General features: G+C 36.7%; 1 protein-coding gene across 1 annotated transcript; it reads right to left on the bottom strand.

The window, feature by feature from the left end:
- Positions 1–1,375: 1,375 nt before the first annotated feature.
- On the bottom strand, positions 1,376–26,139 carry LOC117336517. Its single transcript, XM_033897128.1, has 15 exons — positions 25,351–26,139; positions 22,417–22,586; positions 19,706–19,830; positions 19,126–19,273; positions 16,507–16,643; positions 10,001–10,136; positions 9,549–9,644; positions 7,341–7,471; positions 7,065–7,156; positions 6,300–6,384; positions 5,924–5,995; positions 4,792–4,881; positions 4,462–4,620; positions 3,561–3,656; positions 1,376–3,312 (listed from the first exon to the last, which is right to left on the bottom strand). Exons 2-15 carry the CDS (start codon positions 22,568–22,570, stop codon positions 2,965–2,967), a joined length of 1,869 nt encoding a protein of 622 aa, XP_033753019.1. The 5' UTR covers positions 22,571–22,586; positions 25,351–26,139; the 3' UTR covers positions 1,376–2,964.
- Between the last annotated feature and the right edge of the window lie 240 nt (positions 26,140–26,379).

Below are 26,379 nucleotides of genomic sequence, written 5' to 3'. Positions count from 1 at the left end.
TATGGAGTACAACCCTGAAGGTACCTCTAATGACTATGGAGTACAGCCCTGAAGGTACCTCTAATGGCTATGGAGTACAACCCTGAAGGTACCTCTAATGACTATGGAGTACAGCCCTGAAGGTACCTCTAATGGCTATGGAGTACAACCCTGAAGGTACCTCTAATGACTATGGAGTACAACCCTGAAGGTACCTCTAATGACTATGGAGTACAACCCTGAAGGTACCTCTAATGACTATGGAGTACAGCCCTGAAGGTACCTCTAATGACTATGGAGTACAACCCTGAAGGTACCTCTAATGACTATGGAGTACAACCCTGAAGGTACCTCTAATGACTATGGAGTACAACCCTGAAGGTACCTCTAATGACTATGGAGTACAACCCTGAAGGTACCTCTAATGACTATGGATTACAACCCTGAAGGTACCTCTAAAGGCTATGGAGTACAACCCTGAAGGTACCTCTAATGACTATGGAGTACAACCCTGAAGGTACCTCTAATGGCTATGGAGTACAACCCTGAAGGTACCTCTAATGACTATGGAGTACAACCCTGAAGGTACCTCTAATGGCTATGGAGTACAGCCCTGAAGGTACCTCTAATGACTATGGAGTACAGCCCTGAAGGTACCTCTAATGGCTATGGAGTACAACCCTGAACGTACCTCTAATGACTATGGAGTACAACCCTGAAGGTACCTCTAATGGCTATGGAGTACAACCCTGAAGGTACCTCTAATGGCTATGGAGTACAACCCTGAAGGTACCTCTAATGACTATGGAGTACAACCCTGAAGGTACCTCTAATGGCTATGGAGTACAACCCTGAAGGTACCTCTAATGACTATGGAGTACAACCCTGAAGGTACCTCTAATGACTATGGAGTACAACCCTGAAGGTACCTCTAATGACTATGGAGTACAACCCTGAAGGTACCTCTAATGACTATGGAGTACAACCCTGAAGGTACCTCTAATGACTATGGAGTACAGCCCTGAAGGTACCTCTAATGACTATGGAGTACAACCCTGAAGGTACCTCTAATGACTATGGAGTACAACCCTGAGGTACCTCTAATGACTATGGAGTACAACCCTGAAGGTACCTCTAATGACTATGGAGTACAACCCTGAAGGTACCTCTAATGACTATGGAGTACAGCCCTGAAGGTACCTCTAATGACTATACAGTCGCAGCTGCATGTAACATTTAAGTTTGCCATGGAATGGTATTTGTCTATTTGGCCACTTGGTGTAAATTGTGTACTCTTGTCAAGATTATATCGTTAACTGTCGGAATCGTCCATCAAGATGATAATTCCGGAACCTATACCGTTCCATGTTTTTAAATACATAACAACAGAAATTGGTTTGGTATTTTCTTCGACTTTATAAGCAATATATAAATCACAAAGCATACACATATTTAATTATCACATGTAGCACAATAAAAACACACACGTGTGTCATTGTCAGACAACAATTACCATACCGACACTAAACACGCTTACCAAAACTATATTGTGCTTCTGACAAGTCACCAATTTTTCCAAAAAATGAAATTTCATTTTAATATTAATGTTGCTGAAATTATAGCGATATATTGAGTATTATTTCCCCACTTATTTCCTAAATCAAGTTTTAAATACGCACGTACGAATGCATGTACTTCCTCACATACGTACATATACACAGGTACATACCTCCCACGCACACAAGAAAACTCATACGCATTAAATTTTATAAGACCATACGTAAAGCATAAATATATATGTATTTATATGAACAACGCTGTGTGGTAAAAATAGCAGGTGTAAACGTTTATAACATGTAAAATAAAAGTACGAAGGTTTCGTTTGAAATTAAAAAAATGTCATGATTAGATTTAAATTACAGATATTTAGTTCCACATTACATAGACGTACAAATATTCATATTTTAAATCTTATTGCAATTTGTTAATACAGAAAACAAAAAATATGCAAAATACAATCAAATCTGTCTTTGAAGTACGAGAACTATATAATCGATATCCAATAATTTTCAGGAAACACCTGAACTGATAGTTAATGACATTGTCTATATGTACATGTACAGAAAGAAATTGTCTTCTGTGTTCGGTCCGATGTAAACATATTTAGCTAACGACAATGTCTATGTGTACAGATAGAAATTGTCACCAGTGTACGGTCTGCTGTAAACATGTTTAGTTAAAGACAATGTTTATATGTAAATAAAACAATTGCCATCAGTGTACGAACATTGCATATTAGCGCATGTATGTGAATCTGCGGATTTTGAAATAAAACTAATCGTTTACGCCATAAGCAAAATTATAAAGCAATAAATTGTATTTCAGAAGTTCCTTATTACTGTACTTTGGTTTCTGATGGTCATGTACCTAGGAGTATGCTATAAAGAACTGTATTGTAACAAATACAACTTGTGTGGCAAAAACACCAACTACGAACGACACAACAGGCGCAGTTTTCTGAGAATATCTGAGTTCATAAAAAGTAAGCTATACCTAAACTAGCATACATGATGGTACAAGGTACACTTATACGTGAAATATTGCAGTTTTATGGAAAACGGTCGTAACTAGTGAAACTTCCTATTGTCAAGACTATCTTCAATCTCATTCTACTTCATGCCTGCTGCCCTGGATTTCACTTCAATGACCAAAAAAACGAACAGGATATGACCATGTCCCTGATTATTCCTTCTTCAAAGGTCGACCAATGATAGAGTGATGCCCCGTTCCTCTCTTCGAACCCCGAACTGGACATAACAATATTATATTTCCTCCGACACCCAAAACTATCATTTAATTTTGTGTTTGTAAGTCTGTGATTCGCCCCGCGCATCGTCAGGTACACTTCCCTAACCGTTTTGTGTTTGTAAGTCTGTCATTCGCCCCGCGCATCGTCAGGTACATTTCCCGTACCGTTTTGTGTGACTAAGTCTGTGATTCGCCCTGCACATCGTCAGGTATACTTCCCTGACCGTTTTGTATCGAGATCGTGATTGACTCTGGTTCGGTAGCTTTAGAGACCTCTGTCGATCCTGGTGTTGAGCATACTTGTTGTGATTCTGTTGTGTCGTTAACGTCCGACGTTTTGTTGTCATTGCTGGCTTCCGCTGGTGTGTTATTTGCTTTAGATTCAGTGTCTCTGTTTTCGGTTTCATTTCCATCCACGCTCTTTCCTGGCGAATTCTCATCTTTTGTATCAGTTTTCTCGCGCTTTGGAAGATCATGAGTTTCTACATAGTGTTGTAGGAACGCCACCATGCTTCTCTGTCCTTGCTGAAAATACACAAATAACAAACAAAAATAAGGATTGCTTTTGATGTTTGCTTTGCTTTAGTTTCTTCTATACTGTTATAAAAACATTAAAAATAGTATCGCTTCATATCCTCCTTTTTTTAATTTATTTTTTATTTTATCAACTTAACATTATACACAGCATATTCATAAATAAATCAAACGTTTCACGTGACCTTTGTGACGCAAAATAAAATATAGAACAATTCTATCAACAGACGTCGTCATACCTCCACCGTGAAGTCTTTGTCGGCTACCTCCATACCAAAGTCCATAACACCAACATGACCTGTATTTATTCCTACTGATCGATCGATGTCCTTTTCCTGTAAAACATACTAAATCTTTTAAATATTGAACTTCACTGATGCTCAACTCATACAATAAACGTCTATAGAATAGCTGGGACTAGACAGAAGTTTAATTTTAACAAGTAGTTTAACATTTCCTAACACTTAAAGTTACCTGATCAAACGTATGATCAATGAAGTGACGCTGGTTATCATCTCCTATTATATAACTTGCAGTAAAGCTAGGTTGTTGTAGATAGTTATATTCTATGTAATGCGTGCAGCCAGCTATTGGCTTGTTTTTACATTGTTTGACGTCCTATCAACTGCTAAGGACGGCATCCCCTTGTGTGCGAGACATTTGCCTGTAGTGTCTTTTTTTAGGAAGCTACGGTCTGTTCACACGTAACACGGAACTGATGCCGACTGTATAGTGCTACCTCACTGAACCATACTGTCGAAGACATCCAACAGCATACCTCACCTGTCACATTATACTGACAATTGGAGAACCAGTCGTCCCACTCCTTAAAATGCTGAGCGCTAAGCAGGGGTATCAACTATCATTTTTAAAGACTCTGGTATGTCTCGGGCAGGGGACAGAACCCAAAGCCTTTATCACAGGGGCGAACGCTTAACTAAAGGCGAAAAGTGAGGAAGTGTCAATGGAGACATTAGGAAAGAAATTGTTATTTAGAAAGAAGGAAAACGATAATATCCCAAAATTAGTCGAATCATACGACCATGCAAAGAGGACAGCAGATACAATTATCATGTCCCACCTGCAGGAGAGTCGAACTATAGGGATATCATACCACGCCGCGTATCGTGTATATCATACCTCGACGTATCGTCTGCTGCCGTTGACGAGCAATGCATTCTGCAGTGCATGCGTGAATGATTGGAAGTCGTTGATATCTTGTCTACTGTAACCTAGGTAACGCTCCAATAGGTAAACGCCATTACTCTGGGCGAAATCCATAAGTTCTTGGAACTGAATCTGCAATGAAGACGATATGATAAATAAACTACATACAATTAGTTTGAATGTATGTTGGTATTGGCCATTAACTTTGAATTTCGTTCAAAAATGTTACCAGTTTTGACTAAACGAAGGGGAAATGTGAATAAATCAAACGTTTTATGTACAAGGGCGGACATATTTTCTCACCTCACCGTCCTTACTGCTATCCAACAGCTCGAACGCCTTATCCGCAGTAATATCCGGGCCGAACAAAGTTTCCTTGATTCCATCGGAAATCTGGGGGTAGATAGTATACTTTTATAAACGTATTATGTTATATAGCTCATCGTGTATAAATAGAGGTTACACAACAAGTGATTGCTGGATATGGAATTTACTTCACACGAGTAAGTTACAAAAGACACGAGCTTTAGCGAGTGTCTTTTGCAACTTTTAAAAAATAACTTACGAGTGTGAAATAAATTCCATAATTATCCAGCAATCACGAGTCGTGTGGCCTGTTTCTACTACAATAATATTGGCTTGAATCAAAAGGGAAACGTGGCCAAGTACAATTTCGCGTATGCAAATAAAGTGTAGGGTGACGTCCGGGACCCAGTGATGTGACGTCATTCGATTATTGATGACGTCAATAACAATTGCAGCTTGGGCCACAGTTCGAATTCTTGACCATTCAAAAGAGCAGTGGTATATAGCATATATTTATCCAACAGTCGGCACATTTATACAATGTCTTGAGAGTGGAATAATACGACGTATTGTGGTAGAAACATCTATACAGTTCAACGCGTATAAACAAGAATAATGTTATAGAGTTTATTGCGTATAAACATGTATAATCATATCCATCGCGTATATAAACATGTACAATGTTATACAGTTCATCGTGTTTAAACATGTATAGTTCATTGCGTATAAACCATGTATAATGTTATAGAATTTATTGCGTATAAACATGTACAATGTTGTACAGTTCATACGTATAAACATGTATTATGTTATACAGTTGATCGTGTATTTACATGTACAATGTTGTACAGATCATCGTGTAGAAACATTTTTGTTATACTGAACTCGTTCAATACTTAGTATTACATTCACACCTGCACTAGGTTTTTCACTTTTCGGAGATAACATGATCCCATGTACATCATGTGGATTTACTGAACTTGCTCTTTGAATCATCAAATGATTGTCAACATTGATATTAAAACATTTGATGCCTTATTGATCTGGATAAAGTTTCTAGTTAACACTATCTGAGTTGGCAAAGTTATTTAATCATCATAAGTCTAAAGAACATTATACTAGTACGTACGTCTGTGAAAGCTGCCTCTAGTTCTGATTTGCTGATACAACCATTTCTGTTGAGATCATGGCGACGTAGTATCTAAAATAAATAAAAATTAAAAAAAAAAAGTAATAAAATCTGAATGTCGATGCTTATAATTCACATACACAGTCTATTAACACAATATATTTCATATATATATAATGGCAGCAGTGCTGGTATCAGCTAATTAACTTAATTTTAAGTTTAAGCGTTCCATACACATGCTGAATCCATCTTTGAATATTGTACAAATGGTTAGAGTTAAGAAATAAAAATATATATCAATGTGATATTATTATATGTATATAATAATTATATATAATATGCTACGCAAGCAATCAGAGCTTGGTTTCTAACATACTTCAAAAAACTCTGTGAAAGCTTCCATAATTTTCTGGTGCTCTATTTTCGCAATGCTTTGTAACGCCTTTTTCTTCAGTTTCCGCCTGGAATAGAAACATTACAACATATCCATTTCTAAAGTATCTGCCATAGTACGCTCATCTGTCTCAAAGCACCCTTTAATTTTAGGATAAATCGCAAATAGGCAGATAGGATCATACAAAGTATAAAACAATTGGATACTTCATTACAGAATAGTATCAGTTTGAATGTAAAATATTTCTAGAAAAAACATGAAACAATATATCAATCATCTATATACATTTGCATGGCGTCATATAATGCGTGGAGCATTAAGACTATATAAATACCTAGGGGACTTTGTGATTTACTTCATAGCAATATGGAATTAAGTTATAAGCAACACGCTGAAAGAATCATAAAATAATTGAAAATGTATAAATTGAGGTTTGGATGGAGCCGTGTAATGTTTATGATCAATATACAGATCTGTTAGCTTTGATCTAAGCAAATAAACCAGAAACGTTATTATTAATTGTCCTGATGGATACAATTCAATATCTCCCAAAGTGTACTGAGCCCCCTCTCCATAACATTGAGGGGACTGCAATGCATTCCGGGAGAAATTGGGAACCTATCCAGGATTAGCAATCAACAATACAGACAATGTGTATTCCCGAGTAACATTATCCCCATACGCATTATGAATCATAAACTGATTTCAGCCACACGGAGATGGGAAGGTCTAAATACTACAGCATACTTGGAGAGAGAGGTTTTCGGTATTTTCCCCATCTGTTTCCCATATCTCTTCTCCATACTAAATCGGAATAAATCTTCCTCCAGATCTTCGTACTGAAACATACATAAATAAAAATCATTATTACCACAATTCTAGGAAAGCAGTGGTAAACATAACTTATCAAATATTAATTTCATCATTAATCATAAAGTCGTTTTTTTTTTAATCTAATTACGTGAACGTTTTGACAAACTTTTAAACTTGTATGGTCACTGGCACATGTGGATTACTACGTACCACAAGAAAACCTAGCGTTTTAGGGTTCCTGCCTTCAAATCTGCCATCTCTAGCTAGGAGACCCGGGAGTTTGTCTAGTGGTTTGAGTCTCTCCAAGAATGTGTCGCCCGGTTCCATTGACAACCACCAGCCTACAACACGTACTAGTCTATGTTACTGTAGTTATAGCTCATATGGGAATAATTAGAAATTCGTTGTCAATTGAGTTTTACGATAGCTTTGTTCCATATAATAAGTACATTGCAGATAACTTTGCTCCATATAATAAGTAGTAATAATTGTAACAGATGGAGGTTACAAATGTCCCCAAAACGACCCCATAGTCGCAATTGAGCCTTAGTGAAGCGGCGATATTATTCTTTAAATCATAATAGCCGCCTTAACACCAAATTCATAGTAACTGGACAACAGCTAAATTTTGATCAGTCAGATACCTCCATCTCACTGAGAAGAAATCGAAATAGTAAACATTATGATTGGCATCCCTCAAAACTCTTATGTATCAATTTCCAGGTAAATCAGACAATATCTAAATGTTGACAAATCAGAGGCCTCCATTGCATTACTGTAGCAACAAAGCTTTTGGAAAACGTTAGATTGAGTTCGGCATCTCTATAAACGCCCGTATACCAATTTTTAACATCTGAATTCGGAACCCTCACTTGTTACCATGGCTCATCGAACCTTTTAAAAAGTTTGATTACCTAGACATTCGTTATAGCCATATTCTACACAACCGGAAGGAGGTTGTGGTGTGGGGGCCATCCTGGATTATCAAAGCAGGAAAACATGGCGTAGAGCAAATCTACAACCATGAGGATGGCTATGTAGTTTCATAATGATTCGCCCAGTATTATGTTGATTCAGGAATATACAGAAAACAGTTCCTGATTCATCAAGTCCTTAAAGTTTTACTGAATACAGTCACTGATATACGCAGGGATGATTGATATGTTGTGAGTCTCGTATTGAAGGAGGTACTCAAGGATCTTCTTTTTAAGTCCTACTAATCTCTGACTATATCGGGCCGTGTCAAGGACTGTTCTCATTTGGTTGGTTTATATTGACGAGGTAGCACTCTAAAGTAAACAAGACATGATGCGTTTGCAAAATGGACAAAATCGCTGAAAGAGCAGTGATCCAATATTTGCATAAAAAAGGTTGAACACCAAAGGATATTCATAATGATATGGTTGCAACACTAAGGAAAGATGCTCCTTAATATGCTATAGGGAAAAGGTGGGTGGCGGAATTTAAGCGCGGCCGACATAGCCTTGAGGATGCTCCAAAGTGATAACAAACCATGGCACATACTTTGCTTCACTTCTGAGGCAGATACGGGAAAACATTAAACTTAAGCGCCACAGAAAGCTCACTAAAGGTGTGTTATTCCATCAGGACAATGCTCCTGTTCACAAGTCTGTCATTGCCATAGCTGCCATTCACGATTGTGGCTTTTAATTGATTGAGCATCAGACATATTCACATGATCTCGCTCGATGAGACTTTCATCTATTTCCAAAACTGAAAACAGCTATTTCAGGCACCCACTTTCTGTCCGATGATGACGTCATACATGCAGTGGATGACTTTCTGAACAGCCAAGAAAAGGAGTTCTATAAAAGTGGCATTAATGCCCTTAAACACCGCTTGCAAAAGTTTTTAGATACTGAAGGGGCTTATGTTGAAAAATAATACAATATGTCCGGCAGAATTCAAATCTATCAATATGAGGCTCACAACATATCAATCAACCCTCGTTCCCAGGTTTATTACAATTTTACCAAATACAGTCACTGATATACCACTGCTTATTGACGTTTTACAGAATACAGTCACTGACATACCTATGCTTATTGACGTTTTACAGAATACTTTCACTGGTACACCAATGCTTTTTACAGTTTTACAGAATACTTTCACTGGTACACCAATGCGTATTGAAGTTTTACAGAATACTTTCACTGATATACCAATACAGACTGCCGTGCCGTCACGACAATGTATGTATGAGATTAAAAGTCACTACGGTAACAATGTTTAATACAGTAGCATTACATATATGACAGAATAAATCATCAGTCCAATTTATAGAGAAGTTACTGCCATCACCATATACATGAACATAAATGATCATAGTACATGTATAACGTGGCTACCATAAATATGTACAGGAAGGACGGTATACATATGCCATAGAAACCTTACCATCATAACAGTGTATAGGGAAGTTACACATAATCCCGCCGTCTACAAATACATCCTCATCACCGGCTTTATCATATCTCACCGCTTGAAATAAAACTGAAATAAAATAACTTTATTAATCTTCTATAAAATATCATGTGTAACGACGAAATATAGTTATTAATGATTTATGATACAAATTATATCAATAAGTAATCGGTTATGCAACGCCTGAGATAAATAAGACCTTTAGAGTTGGAACGATAATTATATATAGATTAAAAGAGTTCAAGGCATTCACGAGTCAGTGATCTGTGTTACATTTGATATTTGAACAAAAGGAATACTTCGTAATTGATTACTGCCTCCTATCCCATTTGAACAGTATAAGTGAGTGTAACCTATATGACTGTTTTATCTATATAGGGTAGATTAACTACATATTGCGCGCTAATGGAACGTGTGGTACGTACCTGGAATTGACATAGACATGCGCACTGCTGTACGGATCGGCATGTGAGGCGTGGTCTTTGGGTGACAATATTCCTCAGTCATGCGGCTGACGTTTGTAACGACAACACATAGTTCTACTCCTCTTTTCTTGTATAACTGAAACACATCGTATCATACATTACTTATGGTATGTACTAACTCAACCAACTATAAAAAGATCATATCACACGTATACTCTAAGTGATACCTTTACATCAGGCCAATGTCGATCTTCACGATCACTGACGAGTCAAAACTTTTGTATGATAAACTTTAATTCATTTGTTAGCTCACCTGGACCGAAGGTCCGGTGAGCTTATGCCATGGTGCAGCGTCCGTCGTCCGTCGTCCGTCGTCATTTGCTTCAAATCGCTACTAGTCATGAAGTTCTTATTGGATTTTGACCAAATTTGGTCAGAAACATCCTTGGCAGAAGGGGATCAGATTTTGCATAAATGGTTACTCTGACCCCCAAGGGGCCTGAGGGGCAGGGCCCAATAGGGGAAATTAAGGCAATTCCTTTAAATCGCTACTAGTCATAAAGTTATGAATGGATTTGAACCCAATTTGGTCAGAAACATCCTTTGGGAAGGGGAACAGATTTTGCATAAATGGTGACTCTGACCCCCAAGGGGCCAAAGGGGCGGGGCCTAATGGGGAAATTAAGGCAATTCCTTCTAATCGCTACTAGTCATAAAGTTATGAATGGATTTGAACCCAATTTGGTCAGAAACATCCTTCGGGGAAGGGGATCAGATTTTGCATAAATGGTGACTCTGACCCCCAAGGGGCCTGAGGGGCAGGGCCCAATAGGGGAAATTAAGGCAATTCCTTTAAATCGCTACTAGTCATAAAGTTATGAATGGATTTGAACCCAATTTGGTCAGAAACATCCTTTGGGGAAGGGGAACAGATTTTGCATAAATGGTGACTCTGACCCCCAAGGGGCCAAAGGGGCGGGGCCTAATGGGGAAATAGAGGTAATTCCTTCAAATCGCTACTAGTCATAAAGCTATGAATGGATTTGAACCCAATTTGGTCAGAAACATCCTTTGGGGAAGGGGAACAGATTTTGCATAAATGATTACTCTGACCCCCAAGGGGCCAAAGGGGCGGGGCCCATTAGGGGAAATAGAGGTAATTCTTTCAAATCGCTACTAGTCATAAAGTTATGAATGGATTTGAACCCAATTTAGTCAGAAACATCCTTTGGGGAAAGGGAACAGATTTTGCATAAATGGTGACTCTGACCCCCAAGGGGCCAAAGGGGTGGGGCCTAATGGGGAAATAGAGGTAATTCCTCCAAATCGCTACTAGTCATAAAGTTATGAATGGATTTGAACCCAATGTGGTCAGAAACATCCTTCGGGGAAGGGGATCAGATTTTGCATAAATGGTGACTCTGACCCCCAAGGGGCCTGAGGGGCAGGGCCCAATAGGGGAAATTAAGGCAATTCCTTTAAATCGCTACTAGTCATAAAGTTATGAATGGATTTGAACCCAATTTGGTCAGAAACATTCTTGGGGGAAGCGGAACAGATTTTGCATAAATGGTTACTCTGACCCCCAAGGGACCTGAGGGGCGGGGCCCAATAGGGGAAATTGAGGCAATTCCTTTAAATTGCTACTAGTCATAAAGTTATGAATGGATTTGAACCCAATTTGGTCAGAAACATCCTTTGGGGATGGGGAATAGATTTTGCATAAATGGTGACTCTGACCCCCAAGGGGCCAAAGGGGCGGGGCCTAATGGGGAAATAGAGGTAATTCCTTCAAATCGCTACTTGTCATTAAGTTATGAATGGATTTGAACCCAATTTAGTCAGAAGCATTCTTGGGGGAAGGGGAACAAATTTTGCATAAATGGTGACTTTGACCCCCAAGGGGCCAAAGGGGCGGGGCCCCATATGGGAAATAGAGGTAATTCCTTTAAATCACTACTAGTCATAAAGTTATAAATGCATGTTGTAAACTCAGAGAGTCTGGACTTCATTATTTCTTTAAAGCAGTTGGGATCCCCACGCTATAACCATAAATAGCATTGTTTGAGGTTAACAAACAAAAGGAATTGAACATGAACATTATTTTGACATTTGGTCAAATCCAACCAGGTGAGCGATACAGGCCCCATGGGCCTCTTGTTACTCTACTGGATCTAACTCTCGATTTGTATTGAATGGAGCTAATATCTTGTGTATATTTTGTACAATTCTGTATAGTATGTTATTATTTTTCCCTAAACAATCACATGTTACCACAGTCCACTGCGTAACTGTATGCAACACTTTCTCATGGTAATGTAGCCATCAAAGGTATCCAATATGTGCAGTGGACTGTGATATTATGTTCGAGTGTGGGAATATTTTATAACAACATGAAGTCAGACAGTAGAAAGGCTTCATTTAACAAGTCAGTCATAATCAGTCATCATATCCAATACAGCCTTCTCCAATTATTACAGTATACAATATCTACCTGACAAGGTACCCACCATCACGTTGGCCTACATCATATAAATACTCCAACTAAGGCTATATTGTTGCACTTTTGAGGATGTAACCCAAGTCAGAAGAATGGAATGTGACCTATATTAGCAGAAGATGCTGATATTGCATTGGGTATCACATTTAAATAAGTTTCCAAGCGTTAGGCCATCACTATACAACATTATCGATGATACTGAGTATAACTGAGTACTCAGTAATACTCATGAAATATGTGTTATATTCAACAGGAAACCACATGGTGTGATTGTGTTGGTAATTTCAGATATCACACTATCTGTAGTACATGTTTTATGACGATCGGCCATGCGTGACAGGTACAAATAAAGAAATCCACAAATTATCAAATCTTCTATTCTTTTATCTATTTTCCATGAAGCAGTGATGATCCAAACGTTTGTAACACAAACTACACATGTGTATTTGGTTGACAGTTGATCATTTCCCGTCGTGTTTACAGTTTTAACAGACATTGCTATTACATGCTTTCTGCTTCCTCCTTACTCCAAACAAATTACTGATCTATCTAAGGCGCTATATTAGGACATCCGAAACTGTCTCCATCCAGAAAAGTAGCAAGGAAACTAGCTCTGAAATCAATTACACCACCTGCATTTAAACAGACGTATATGGGTGTTTTTTTTGTGTTGTATAGATATATATAGATGTTGATGATCTAATAATAGACATACCAGACAGGTCGTGACATAGTCTGGACTTGTATGTCCCGAGGATCATCACACCACTACGATAGAACATAGCCGAGAGTACAGCAATACCTAACCAAACACGTAAAGTAGTCATATTTATAGTTCTACTTCGAGTTCGTCTGTATTATGAACACTCGCCAACCCAACACTCTTTATACCACCATTATTCATGAATGTAGTTATTTTTTATTTGCTGATTTATTTGTTTGCAAATTCTTACAATTCAAGAGTGACAGTACATTTAGGATAAACTTAAGCATTATTTTTATCATCCATATTTACATGTATATTGAATAATCTTTTTTTTTCATTTTGTTATTTCGTTCAAATATATCTGAATACCACCTCAAGATGATTTTTATTTAACTACAGATGCCTTCAGCAAACGGTGTTGTAAACGATCGAACGAGGGACTGTTCACACGTACAATACTACATTGTATATATTTATATTTCATTATATATATTTATATTTCATTATATATATTTATATCTTATTATATATTTAATTTTAATATCATATATTTGATATATTTTTATTTTATACGCACTCACCTCACGCATGCATGTCGCACGCACGGGAGGCCGTCCTTAAATGACCTAAGCTGTTAATAGGACGTTAAACAAAATAAACCAAACCAAACCAAATTTTATTTTATTTTCAGTTGTTATAACTAGTTTCAGGCATTCTTGAGGGCAAGGTTTTGTAAAAGTATTTTCTATTTTTCAATTCGCGGATAATTGTTGGGTTTCAGTACAGTTGTACAAGGCTATGAATAGATGTCTGCTTAACATTCATTGATAATCTTCCACTATGTGCTACGACTTTAAAGTGTGATTTTTAAAACATGTTTCATCAAAATGAATGTACATGTATTGCATTGAATTTCCTCTATGTTGCTGCAAGTTTCGGCTGGTATCAACTTGAGTATGCTTTAATAGAGTTCTTTTTATTGATTTTCTCATTCTTGTGACATATAGGAATGTAATCGGAAAGACATTTTGGTGAAAGCATCGCAATTGACTGATTGTGTTGTAGCAGCAACTTGCTAACAAGATCTTGACTACAAAGGCAAACAGGGAACAAGGAAACAAAAACACTAAGATTGAATTATCCCAGATTGTAACAGCTTCGTAAAGAATAAGACTCCTCTAATGAAGATGATGAATTTACAGTGAAGGTTATTTTAGTGAAGTTCAAATTTCAACAGTTTTCCAAAAGTATGACGCAAAATAGATTTATTTCGCCAGGAACTTATAAAACGGAGACAAGTTTCCCTTGATTTTAACGAAGTCAAATCGACCGATCCCGTGAGGTCTGTGACACAAAAAGTTTCGTATTTATGAATCGAATCCAATAATCTGATTGGTTACGTAGAAAAGGGCTACGGAAAATCTGACCAATCAGAAACGTAGTTTTATATATTCTTTGGTTTATTAAACAATATGTCAGATAACAAAACATGCCGAAACAGGTGCAGTCATCTTGGTATATCGCTTCTGTTTTCTAGACGAAGAAGAGTTTCTACATTTAGAAGCATTCTGTCTTGTTGTTAAAAATATGAATATTCATGTCAAACCGCAAGGTTTCAAAGACAGGGCTCTCTTGATTAAAACGGGCGAAACTTGAAACATTGTTCTTTATACCAGAAGACATTTCATGGTGAATGGAAACATTCAATCTGGTCAATAAATATCATTATGTCTATTTAATTAAAGACTGGTTTCTAATTCGAATTCAAAACTCAACAGAATTATGTTTATGAAACTAATGACAGGAAACATTGTTAAAGTATAGTTGTTGACTTTCTTGAAAGGAACAAAACGTATCAAACATTAGGTTTTCGATCAAGCTACAATCTCTCCAGCTTCTCTTGCAGTTAAACTCGATTACAAACTAGGGTAAAAAATGGGCAGAAATAATTTGAAATTACAAATTCTGATTAATTTCTATTGTCTTCATTTAACTGTTTTCGTCCTGTAGTGTCAGATAATACTGATTTGTTTAAAACATTTTTATAAGACTGACAATTCGAAACATCGCACTCCATGCAATAAAGTGCTCATATAAGCTCGCTATAAGGATGAAAATATCGTTTTGGGTCTTATATATTACATGCACGTAGATTGACTGGTAGTGATGAAATGAACTACCACCTATCTACTGCCTGACTTAATAGTCTTATCACCTCGACGTTGATTTAACTAGACCTGTACAGATAAACCTGTTCATGGCCTCGAGCAGTATTTATGGAGGCGCTGATTCACACTGAGTATCGATCTTGTTCTTTGCTCTTTCTCTCAGCCATTATTCTTTATCATCAGGACATTAACACAACATACTTAATTGAATTTGGGTTTAGTATCTACACTGTCTAGTTTACACGGGATAAATAGCCAACTTTACTATGGCATTCACTCATAAACAAGAAATAACACTTCTTCTGTCTCAAATTAAATCCCATGACAACTATAGAGAGAAAACACGGGTCTATGACTAGCCAAAGCGAACACCATGACGATGAGGCAATCACTCAAGAGAATTGTTATATCTAAAACCAAGTCATCCAACTGTTATAGTTGGTCGTATTAATCAACTCAGCCTCATTTAGGAGTTACATTGAAGACGAAACTCAATCTGCGTCAAGATGCATTTTCGTCAGAAATCAATTTCCATTTTATTGATTTTAAGTTGTGTGAAAGACGAAACTATTTTTCACGTCTATTAAATTAATTTTCTTTTCCTGATAAAAATATCAAATCGTCAAGGGAGGAAAAGGATCAGTAACCGCCAGAAGACCGACGACAAAGGTATCGGTACTAGCGACTTGATGATCTCCTGTGTCATACGAGGTGCTAGAATGACTGTTCTATACATCACCAGACAACAGTCAAAACTATATCCCCAAGGACTTGGTTACGGTGGAATGATCTGACTCGCAACAAAGTTTGTTATTGGATTCGTGATGAACACCAAAGTTTGTTATTGGATCCGTGATGAACAATCTAATTTTCTCATCGTTCATAATTCAAACCGTGAAATGAGGGCGATATTTGTTAACCCTATTTTAATGCCGAAAGTTGTTTCATATGAAATCATATTTTGGGAGCAAGGTCAAACCTATCTAACTGGTAATAAATATTGTTCTCCGGTGTAAACCAATCACTGTTAGCCAGGATTAAAATTAAACAAGGCTAGTTTTGACTGCTGACTGCCATGTTATCTTTGCAATTTAATCAAGAGTCAAAATTGTGAAATAATCTTGTATCTTACCTGTGCGAAGGTAATATCCGGGTCCCCCATAGCCTTTGCTAGGACCCCACCGAGCCAGTTAGAGAAGCGGTTGCCGGGATTCCAACCAAAATCCTTCCGCAAACTTGGTAACAAACTGAGAATTCCCCATTTATGGTCTGCAACATTAAACAAGCATCGTTTTGTTACGGATACAACATCTGAATACAAATGCGCCTCTTCCCCTACAGACAGATTTCTTAACAATAACCTTCTAACAATGACCGCAATATATATATGTCTTGTTGATTTTGCCTGTGCATTGTTTAATTGTATTCTAATTGAATAATTGTTTCAGAATCATTGGATCGAGAAATCAATTTTATTTAAGTCCCGAATTTCGTCTCATAAGCCTACCCGGCATATTTAACGAGAATCAGATTTTTAGTGGGGTGGGGTGGGGGATGGAGAAGGTTTGGGATTGGAGGTAATGATATATGAGATGCACTATACCATATGTTGGCACTGGATACTGCAACAACTGCAAGTCTTTGTTACGGCTAATTTAGCACAAGACATTTGGCATAATTAGACTTCAATAACAATCCATGTTATCTGCGAGCGGACTGGTAGAAATGCGTATGAGGCATGTTTTCATTTATACAAGTCTTCGGCAGTTATGTTGTTTGCTGCAATGCTTGGCTGATTCAAATTACGGTAAAGCCATTTTGAACTTAAATGTCTAAGATAAGAGTTTCAATAACGAAGATCTGATAAAACAAAATAAACACCAACTCTGATAAGACATTGTTCTGATAAGACATTGTTCTGAGATTTATTTGTCGGTTTGTCTTCTTAAGAAAAATATTTGTCAATTATGTATACTATCAAATATGACAAAGAGGGTTTCACTCTACAATCGGCAAAATAATCCATCAAAATCATGAAAAAAGGTAAACTACATAGATGACGGTATGTTTTGTTAATGCCAGTCAAAACGTGGATAATGATATGTTTTGTTGATGCCAGTCAAAACGTAAGACTTTATGCATTTTTTCTGTGTGTTTACATTGAGGAAATATCCTATTTCATCTTCTCATTCTGTTCTCTCTCGAATTCACATTACAACGTGCTATGTTTACAACACGAACAAGATACCTGTATAATTTACCGACAAAATGGCCTCAGTCTAAAGTTTAAAATTCTGAAGAAAACAAATGGTGGGGTTAAATGTGAAAATCATTTATAACATTATCGGGGTGAATTACCACGTTAGGGATGGGAAATAGGGAATTTGTGGGAAGATTTGCGGTAAATCACGGAAGCTGGTAACTATCTAGGTTTTGATTATAGTTTGAGTACAAATTTCTCCAGTATTATTTCTCACGTGAGTTTCACCTATCATGCGAAAATAAAGGACCCAAGCTCTATTTCCGGGGTAATATTACAAAATGTAGTACATTTAAGCATTGAACTGTTACCAAAGGTAGTATACAGTCGATATGAATACAATTTGGGTGACAGATAAGTAGAATGTCGCCCATTTGGTAACAGTTCCAATGCTAATATTTACATTCATAAAGATTTTGTTTTATTTACTGTAGGTTAGAACGCATTTAAATTTGCCGCTTACTCTATCACTGACGTCATCAAGTTCAAATACCGGAACAGCCGAAATTTCCAGAAGGAATGATATAGTCCCTCGTGTCGTTATTAATAGCAAACACATGACTTTATTTTCTATTGCATGTAAGTTTGTAGATGTCGAAATTCATAATTGCATAGTTTCTGATTGTTTAAAATCCAAGCCGTTTTTTCGGAACAATGATATACGGTTAACATTTAGAAATAATGCCGCTTTGAACGGGTATTGCACAGGACAGACTCGATTCCTCGGAAACAACTAAGTTTCTATCGACTGGATTTAAGTTATTTTCAGAAGAATATCAGTTCTTAAATTCTAAATGAACGTCGTCTTGACAGTAGGTGTAAACGATTCCAGGGATATTTCGTTCGTAACAGATTCCAGTCTAACCGGTCAAATCAGTGTCGCTAACTTAGCAGACGATTTTCAAGTTCAAAGGGGCTCGATTTTGTAAGGAAGGCTTTTGACCTCAGTGAATAACCACAAAACTAAAATCCAGTATACATACACAACCGAAACCATGTCGATACTCCCCATTTTTTACAATATCTTTTTTTTATCAATACTGGACTTTAAATGTTGTCGTGTCTTGCATTTCTGAAAATTCGGAAACTAGCCCCTGTGAGTGTGACGACATTGCCAATTTGATAATTCCTAGATCAAGAACGGTGCTTGTAGTAATTTTGTGTTGACTACATTTTTGTTTTATTAAAAAATATTACTCTCATAACTTGGGAAATTGCTTTATTTTTTGTTGTGGACGATGTATATAAATTCTAGCATTCGAAAGCTATCTAGGCCGAAAGTAACTGGCGGCCATTGTTTTGACCTGCAACACCTGGGGCTGTATTCCTACACTGGCCGAATCACTATACAATTGTAGTATACAGTTTCATGAATACAATTTGGTTTACTAACGACATATAGGCAAATGCAACAGCAAATATTCTCAAGAATAACACTGATATCTAATTAATATCTAAACACGCATGTGCTTGGTACATCACATGACCTACCCAATAAGATATTGTCGAGATCCTGACTGAGAAATCCGTCTACTTCCTTGGATGTGTAACCGACTGCCACTAGTGCCGCTGTAATGGCCCCGGCACTGGTCCCGGCGAAACGTTTCACGTTCTGCATGATACCAAGGTCCTCGATTACCTAATCAAAGATACCATTATATAACATCATTAAGCCTAAATAAAATGGAGTAAAATGCTGTTGGAATAGAGAAGCATTATTGTCAGATCGTAAGAAATAAATCATATATTATAAAATGATTACTATATAGTATCAAAAACAGATATTGTTTGTAAACAGCATTCATACAAATATCAGTGTAAAATGAAAGGTCTTATAATTACAGCAAGTAGATACAATGTCTCGAGGAAAACACGTGTCTGTACTTTAGAGTCCGTATTGAAAGAAATTGTGCAATATACTGACCTTTACTAACGAGTTTGTTAAGATTGGTGGTACGTCATACAGAGCAATTTTCTGTTTCAATATAGATATTATTCTTGCCATCAAGAACATGTAATCAAACGTTTAATGTAATTATTATCAATGCCAAGTGTTTAAGATGATGAAGACCTTTAAAGCGCCACAAAATCCGGCCCCTTCAGCCCCGCCTCCTTCAAAGACAAGGTTCTCAAAGGGGAAAATGTTATCTCCCAATCCATCATACTCGTCTACAGGAACACCCTCTTCAATGGCTACTGTAAGGTACAAAACAACTAATTCATACAGACGTTAATGTCTATGTTTTGTTTCAGGTCAACTTCGGACAAGGGCTATATCAAATTGTCCGGACCAGGCAAAATGTGAATATATGTACTTCTTAGTGTACTTAATTTGTTGTGTGTTTTGAAATTGAATGATAAACGTTTTACTGAACACTTTAAAGTACAAAGCAAATGACGTATTTTAATGTTAGGACACTGCGGAAATAACATGGAATTGGGGATATTGTGATAATTGATTTAAACCTAGTTTGTCATATCTGATGATTCTCCTATTTCAGCCTTTATAAACTTTAATCTATAAATCTATCCCGTTGTTACAGGTGAGTGAGGCAAATAATGAATTATTTATTCCTTTCTATGATACATCATTACACTTTTAAAAGAGCACACGCATTGCCTCGAGATCGATAGCCGTATTGCAGGAGATATTGTAACTTGTTAACACTGTCAACGGGACCCCGATAAACCCCAGTGTTCTGTTGGCTCTGGTAACCAGCTATCGATAGATACCCCGACATTGTTAGGATATATACATTACAATATATCTTTACAATATAACTAAATATCCTTATGCTGTTTTAAAGTACCTTATATTATTACAATGTTTCCTTATATTAGTTTACTATATGTTTACGATATGACCAATTTAGCATTGTATTATTTTATTATTATAACATACCATTGCAATAAAAATGTATTTCCGTGCAAAATTGCAAATGTATAACGTAATGACATTGAGTATCTGTTTCCTTGCAATTTTACATATATAGTTATGCATCCTGATACTGTTACAATGTATAATCATCAAACTGTTAGAATTCATAATCATCACACTGTTATAATGCATAATCATCAAACTGTTATAATGTATAATCATCACACTGTTACAATGTATAATCATCACACTGTTACAATGTATAATCCTCACACTGTTACAATGTATAATCACCACACTTACAATGTATAATCATCACACTGTTACAATGTATAATCCTCACACTGTTACAATGTATAATCCTAAACTGTTACAATGTATAATCATCACATAGTTATACTGTATAATCCTCACACTGTTACAATGTATAATCATCACACTGTTACAATATATAATCATCACACTGTTACAATGTATAATCATCACACTGTTACAATGTATAATCATCACACTGTTACAATGTATAATCATCACACTGTTACAATGTATAATAACAATGTATAATCCTCACACTGTTACAATGTATAATCATCACACTGTTACGATGTATAATCATCGCACTGTTACAATGTATAATCATCACACTGTCACAATGTATAATCATCACACTGTTACAATGTATAATCATCACACTGTTACAATGTATAATCATCACACTGTTACAATGTATAATCCTCACACTGTTACAATGTATAATCATCACACTGTTACAATGTATAATCATCACACTGTTACAATGTATAATCATCACACTGTCACAATGTATAATCATCACACTGTTACAATGTATAATCATCACACTGTTACAATGTATAATCATCACACTGTTACAATGTATAATCATCACACTGTTACAATGTATAATCATCACACTGTTACAATGTATAATCATCACACTGTTACAATGTATAATCATCACACTGTTACAATGTATAATCCTCACACTGTTACAATGTATAATCCTCACACTGTTACAATGTATAATCACACTGTTACAATGTATAATCATCACACTGTTACAATGTATAATCCTCACACTGTTACAATGTATAATCCTCACACTGTTACAATATATAATCCTCACACTGTTACAATATATAATCATCACACTGTCACAATGTATAATCCTCACACTGTTACAATATATAATCATCACACTGTTACGATGTATAATCACACTGTTACGATGTATAATCATCACACTGTCACAATGTATAATCATCACACTGTTACAATGTATAATCATCACACTGTTACAATATATAATCCTCACACTGTCACAATGTGTAATCATCACACTGTTACAATGTATAATCATCACACTGTTACAATGTATAATCATCACATAGTTATACTGTATAATCATCACACTGTTACAATGTATAATCACACTGTTACAATGTAAAATCATCACACTGTCACAATGTATAATCATCACACTGTTACAATGTATAATCATCACACTGTCACAATGGTTAATCATCACACTGTTACAATGTATAATCATCACACTGTCACAATGTGTAATCATCACACTGTTACAATGTATAATCATCACACTGTCACAATGTATAATCATCACACTGTTACAATGTATAATCCTCACACTGTTACAATGTATAATCATCACACTGTTACAATGTGTAATCATCACACTGTTACAATGTATAATCATCACACTGTTACAATGTATAATCATCACATAGTTATACTGTATAATCATCACACTGTTACAATGTATACTCATCACACTGTTACAATGTATGATTACAATCTGTTATCCTTACACTGTTACAGTGTATGGCCCCTACTCTGATACTTGCGATGTTTCTGTTACAACTTACCGCTATCTGTTTCGTCCTGTGACGTCACCGATTCCATTCGCTGTGCCAATAATTTGGCATTTTCCTTCTTTTGTTTATCCAGAGGAGTCGCTTTTTTATCCACATGGTTTTTATCCTTGGGCTTCTTGGCCTCCTTGCTGGAGTTTGTACCCATCACTGTGTACTAGTAACTGTAACACAATAAACACGGGATCAGCACTATCGATTCCTTACTACTCTCAACGAAATATGTGTGCACATTTATGACAAGTTTTATGAATATTCATCGACTACCAGAAAGTCGCCCTTCTCGTTATGTAGCCTCGCGAGGTATGCACTTTCGTTGCTAGTACCAGATTTGGTATATCTCTGCCTGTCTTTCCAAGTGTTAGAGTTTGGACCGCCGCTCTCCGCGTCCATGCAATTTTATCGATTGCTGTTTTTGGTTGGACAAAATTGTTTGTGCTGGCGTCAAAGTCTAATTTGTCTACACAAATGCAATTAGGTGTACATAGTTATCGCATCCGAACAAACAATTAGAGGGTTGATGTAGCGGAAAACGAACAATAACCCAATAACCAACACATTAATACATTGAAATATAAGTGAGAATGACCTTTATCGTACATCACGTACCTGTCACCTACCAATTTAGCTCAGTACTTGCTTAATTTGTGTCTTAACATATATGGGCAGTCTTGAATGTAAATAAACAGTGTTTGTACTCTTTTCAAACACATATACGTATACCTATACTCCGCCAACACACATGTATTATCCCTATACGCCCCCAACATAAAATTAATATTATGTACACCCCCAACACACAAGTATTCCTACACTCCCCAAACACACAAGTATTCCTACAATTCCCTTACACACAAGTATTACTCATGCATATTATTTTCAATTGCCATACAGGAAAACCCAAAAAGACGAACCACAGCGTCAACAGACGAGATTCTCATTCAAATATTGAATATGTAATATGAATAGCCAACTCACCCTACGTAATAGACATTCAAATTACTCCCTGTATCTTATAATAATATATATGACACCCGTCAAAATTCATGGCGTTAAAGGGGAGTGTTATTAACACATAGTGTATATTTCTCAGTCTGGGCGATAAATATTAATTTTTTGAACATTAAAACCAAATCATTCTACCTACTCCTTCCTTGATAATTATGTTAATTAAACACTATATTGTATAATTATGATTGAATATGTGTTTAGTAAATAACTATTTGATACTTAACGACCGCTTTACAACTGTAGCTATACAAGCAAACTATTGTAACAACATGATATGTTTTCATTTGATGAGGTGTTTTTGACAGTAAGAGGTTTATTGTTATCATCTTTTGTTTTTATATTTGTAATTTGCCGCTGTTCTTTCCGATATATATATATCAATATAGAGTGAATCCTCTACACTAGGGCACCCCGATACCCGGAACATCTGAGCCAAACACTTCATGCACAGTCAACTTAATCTAAATATATTTGTGTCATAGATAATATAATACTGCTTAAACAAATGTAAAAAAAAAAGTATTGCAATGACTTGCCCGTATACTAGTAAAGTCATAAACTATGAAACATTTATTAAAAAAACATATTTAGTCAAAATTACACTCTCAGGTTGTAGTGTTTAATTTAAACTATCAATAGTAAGCGTAGACAAATTGATAATTCAGTTTAAAAATCAATACATCCCCTTAATCCAGGCCAGTATCACGTTAGCAAACATGTAGATGAGTGACCTTATCGTGTAAAGTAAGAAATCCTGAATTATTACTCATTTTGAATTAGGTCACCGTAATAGTAGTGTATCATACCTGTACTGACACGTAAATATGTCGGACAGGTACTCAAACACAAATCTAAATAAATAGGTGATTGTATAACCGGGAAAGTTTGATAGCAGCGGTAATCCCATGTGTTTTCGAATGGTTGTTTGAGTATTAGATTATCAAGGCATACGTTCCACCCACATAACGATGAGTCAATTGTTGAATGATGTTTTATCGTCTATTTATAGAAATTGTAGTACAGGATATATGATTTTACTTGTTACAATAAAGACATTAAGATGCTCAGAATACAATAGAATGACGTACACCCCGTGATAAAAATTAAATGTGTATTGAAAACCTATTAAATCTTTGAAAAATTACTGCGTTGGAGTTGGCAATTGATGGGATTGTGGGTGTCCCCGGTTATATATGTCTGATTATAAGACAATTTTACTACAGTTCAATAGAGAACTGGTATGTGTAACTTTATACGATACAATGATGGATCATTATAGGAGACATATGCTAACAACTAAGTGTAATTCGCGAGGGTGTGACGACATATGTGAGTTTAACTAGCCGGTGTTTACTCAATGATCCTCCGGGACGATATCAGCGTTTATAATGCTATTGATTTATCTCCACAGTACCAGTTACGTCATAATTAGACATTTAAATAATTGTGTACTATTCAGTACCAGTGCATCACGCCGGGGTATGCTATATATACTTAGTAAGGTGGGAGTGGATCTTAATACTGTCTAAATGAGTACACACGTATTAATGAACCACTGTAGGCCTGTAATGGGAGGCTGTAGGAGACAATCACTGTTAGTTTACTTAACCTCTCTATATATAGGGTGACTGTATAGCCTGCAGAACGTCAAGCCTGTGTTAGTAACTTTAGATCACATCTGAAGCATGAGGTTAATTAAACACCACCAACACGTACGTATGCCTTCTAGTCATGTGTGGATGAGAGAGGTTCAACGTCTTCCCATGATCATCATACAGCTGTACTGGCGAGCGGTTTATATCTACCCACCATAACACTGTACAGGTACAGTAGGGTACAGGTACAGTAGGGTACAGGTACAGTAGGGCAGGCTGATTATAACTGACATTGCCATACGGCTTAGAAAATACAACTTACCTGCCCAGTGTCTGGGTAAGTGAAACTCTCCTTCCCCGAACAGCTGTTTTGATAAATCCAACCTGTCGCCGGTAATGGTAGTAAGTCCTAATAAGGGTTTTCTGGTCCGCCTCACACCTGTAGTTACCTTTATAGTTTATAATACGTATTCTATACTTTCGTAAGGAAAATTTAAACTAGGTTCACGCATGCCTTGAATTCCTCAGATGACAGCATGCATTAACCAGTGTCGACTGTCATCCTCTTATCAACCAAGAGAAATTAAACCCGGTCTGCCCTCCTGTTCAAATGCCCACCAGCATGTGTCGACTATTGACAGAAAGTTAACCTTGTACGTCCTCTATAGGCAGTTTACTAACAACTGAAACCAGGCCCTGCCTGTCCTCCTCTTCAAATGCCCACCAGCATGTTGACTATCGACAGAGTTATACCTTGTATGTCGATCGTCCTACAGATAGTTTACTAACAACAGACAAATTCCAACCAGCATGTTGACTATCGACAGAAAGTTAACCGTTTCTGGCCTCCTACACTCAGTTTGCTAATCACAGAAATTTAACCTTTCCGTGTCGCTCTTTTTAAATGTCCATCTGCATGTTTACCACCAGTGCAGTTCTAGCCACCAGTCATTACATCTATTTCTGGTTGATAAATTGATACATGAAGCGTTCATTCATTACGAGGATGTACTGCTGAAGAAAGAGGAACATGGCAAGCCGACTAACTATCCAGAACACAGATCTAGAGCCACTTACTAATAGACTCAATATAACGTTTGATGCTTAATGGGTGTATAAATACTCAGTGGAGAAGTACGGCATACCGAAACACAGCGTACTTTGTAATGACATTTCCAGGCGATGAACAGATACAAATAACAAAGAGCCATCAAACTTGTTGTTAAAGTTAACCAAATATTTTTACCAACATTTATATATCGGGATGTATCGACTGTGTCCACTCACTGTGACGAGGTGTAGGGGTCAGAGGTGAAGCGATCTACACACTGTGTCTAGGTGTAGGGGTCAG

The sequence above is a fragment of the Pecten maximus genome, chromosome 10 (assembly GCF_902652985.1).
Source record: "Pecten maximus chromosome 10, xPecMax1.1, whole genome shotgun sequence".
NCBI lineage: Eukaryota > Metazoa > Mollusca > Bivalvia > Pectinida > Pectinidae > Pecten > Pecten maximus.
The sequence above is the reverse complement of the archived record's forward strand: the minus strand, read 5'-3'. Positions and strand labels throughout refer to the sequence as shown.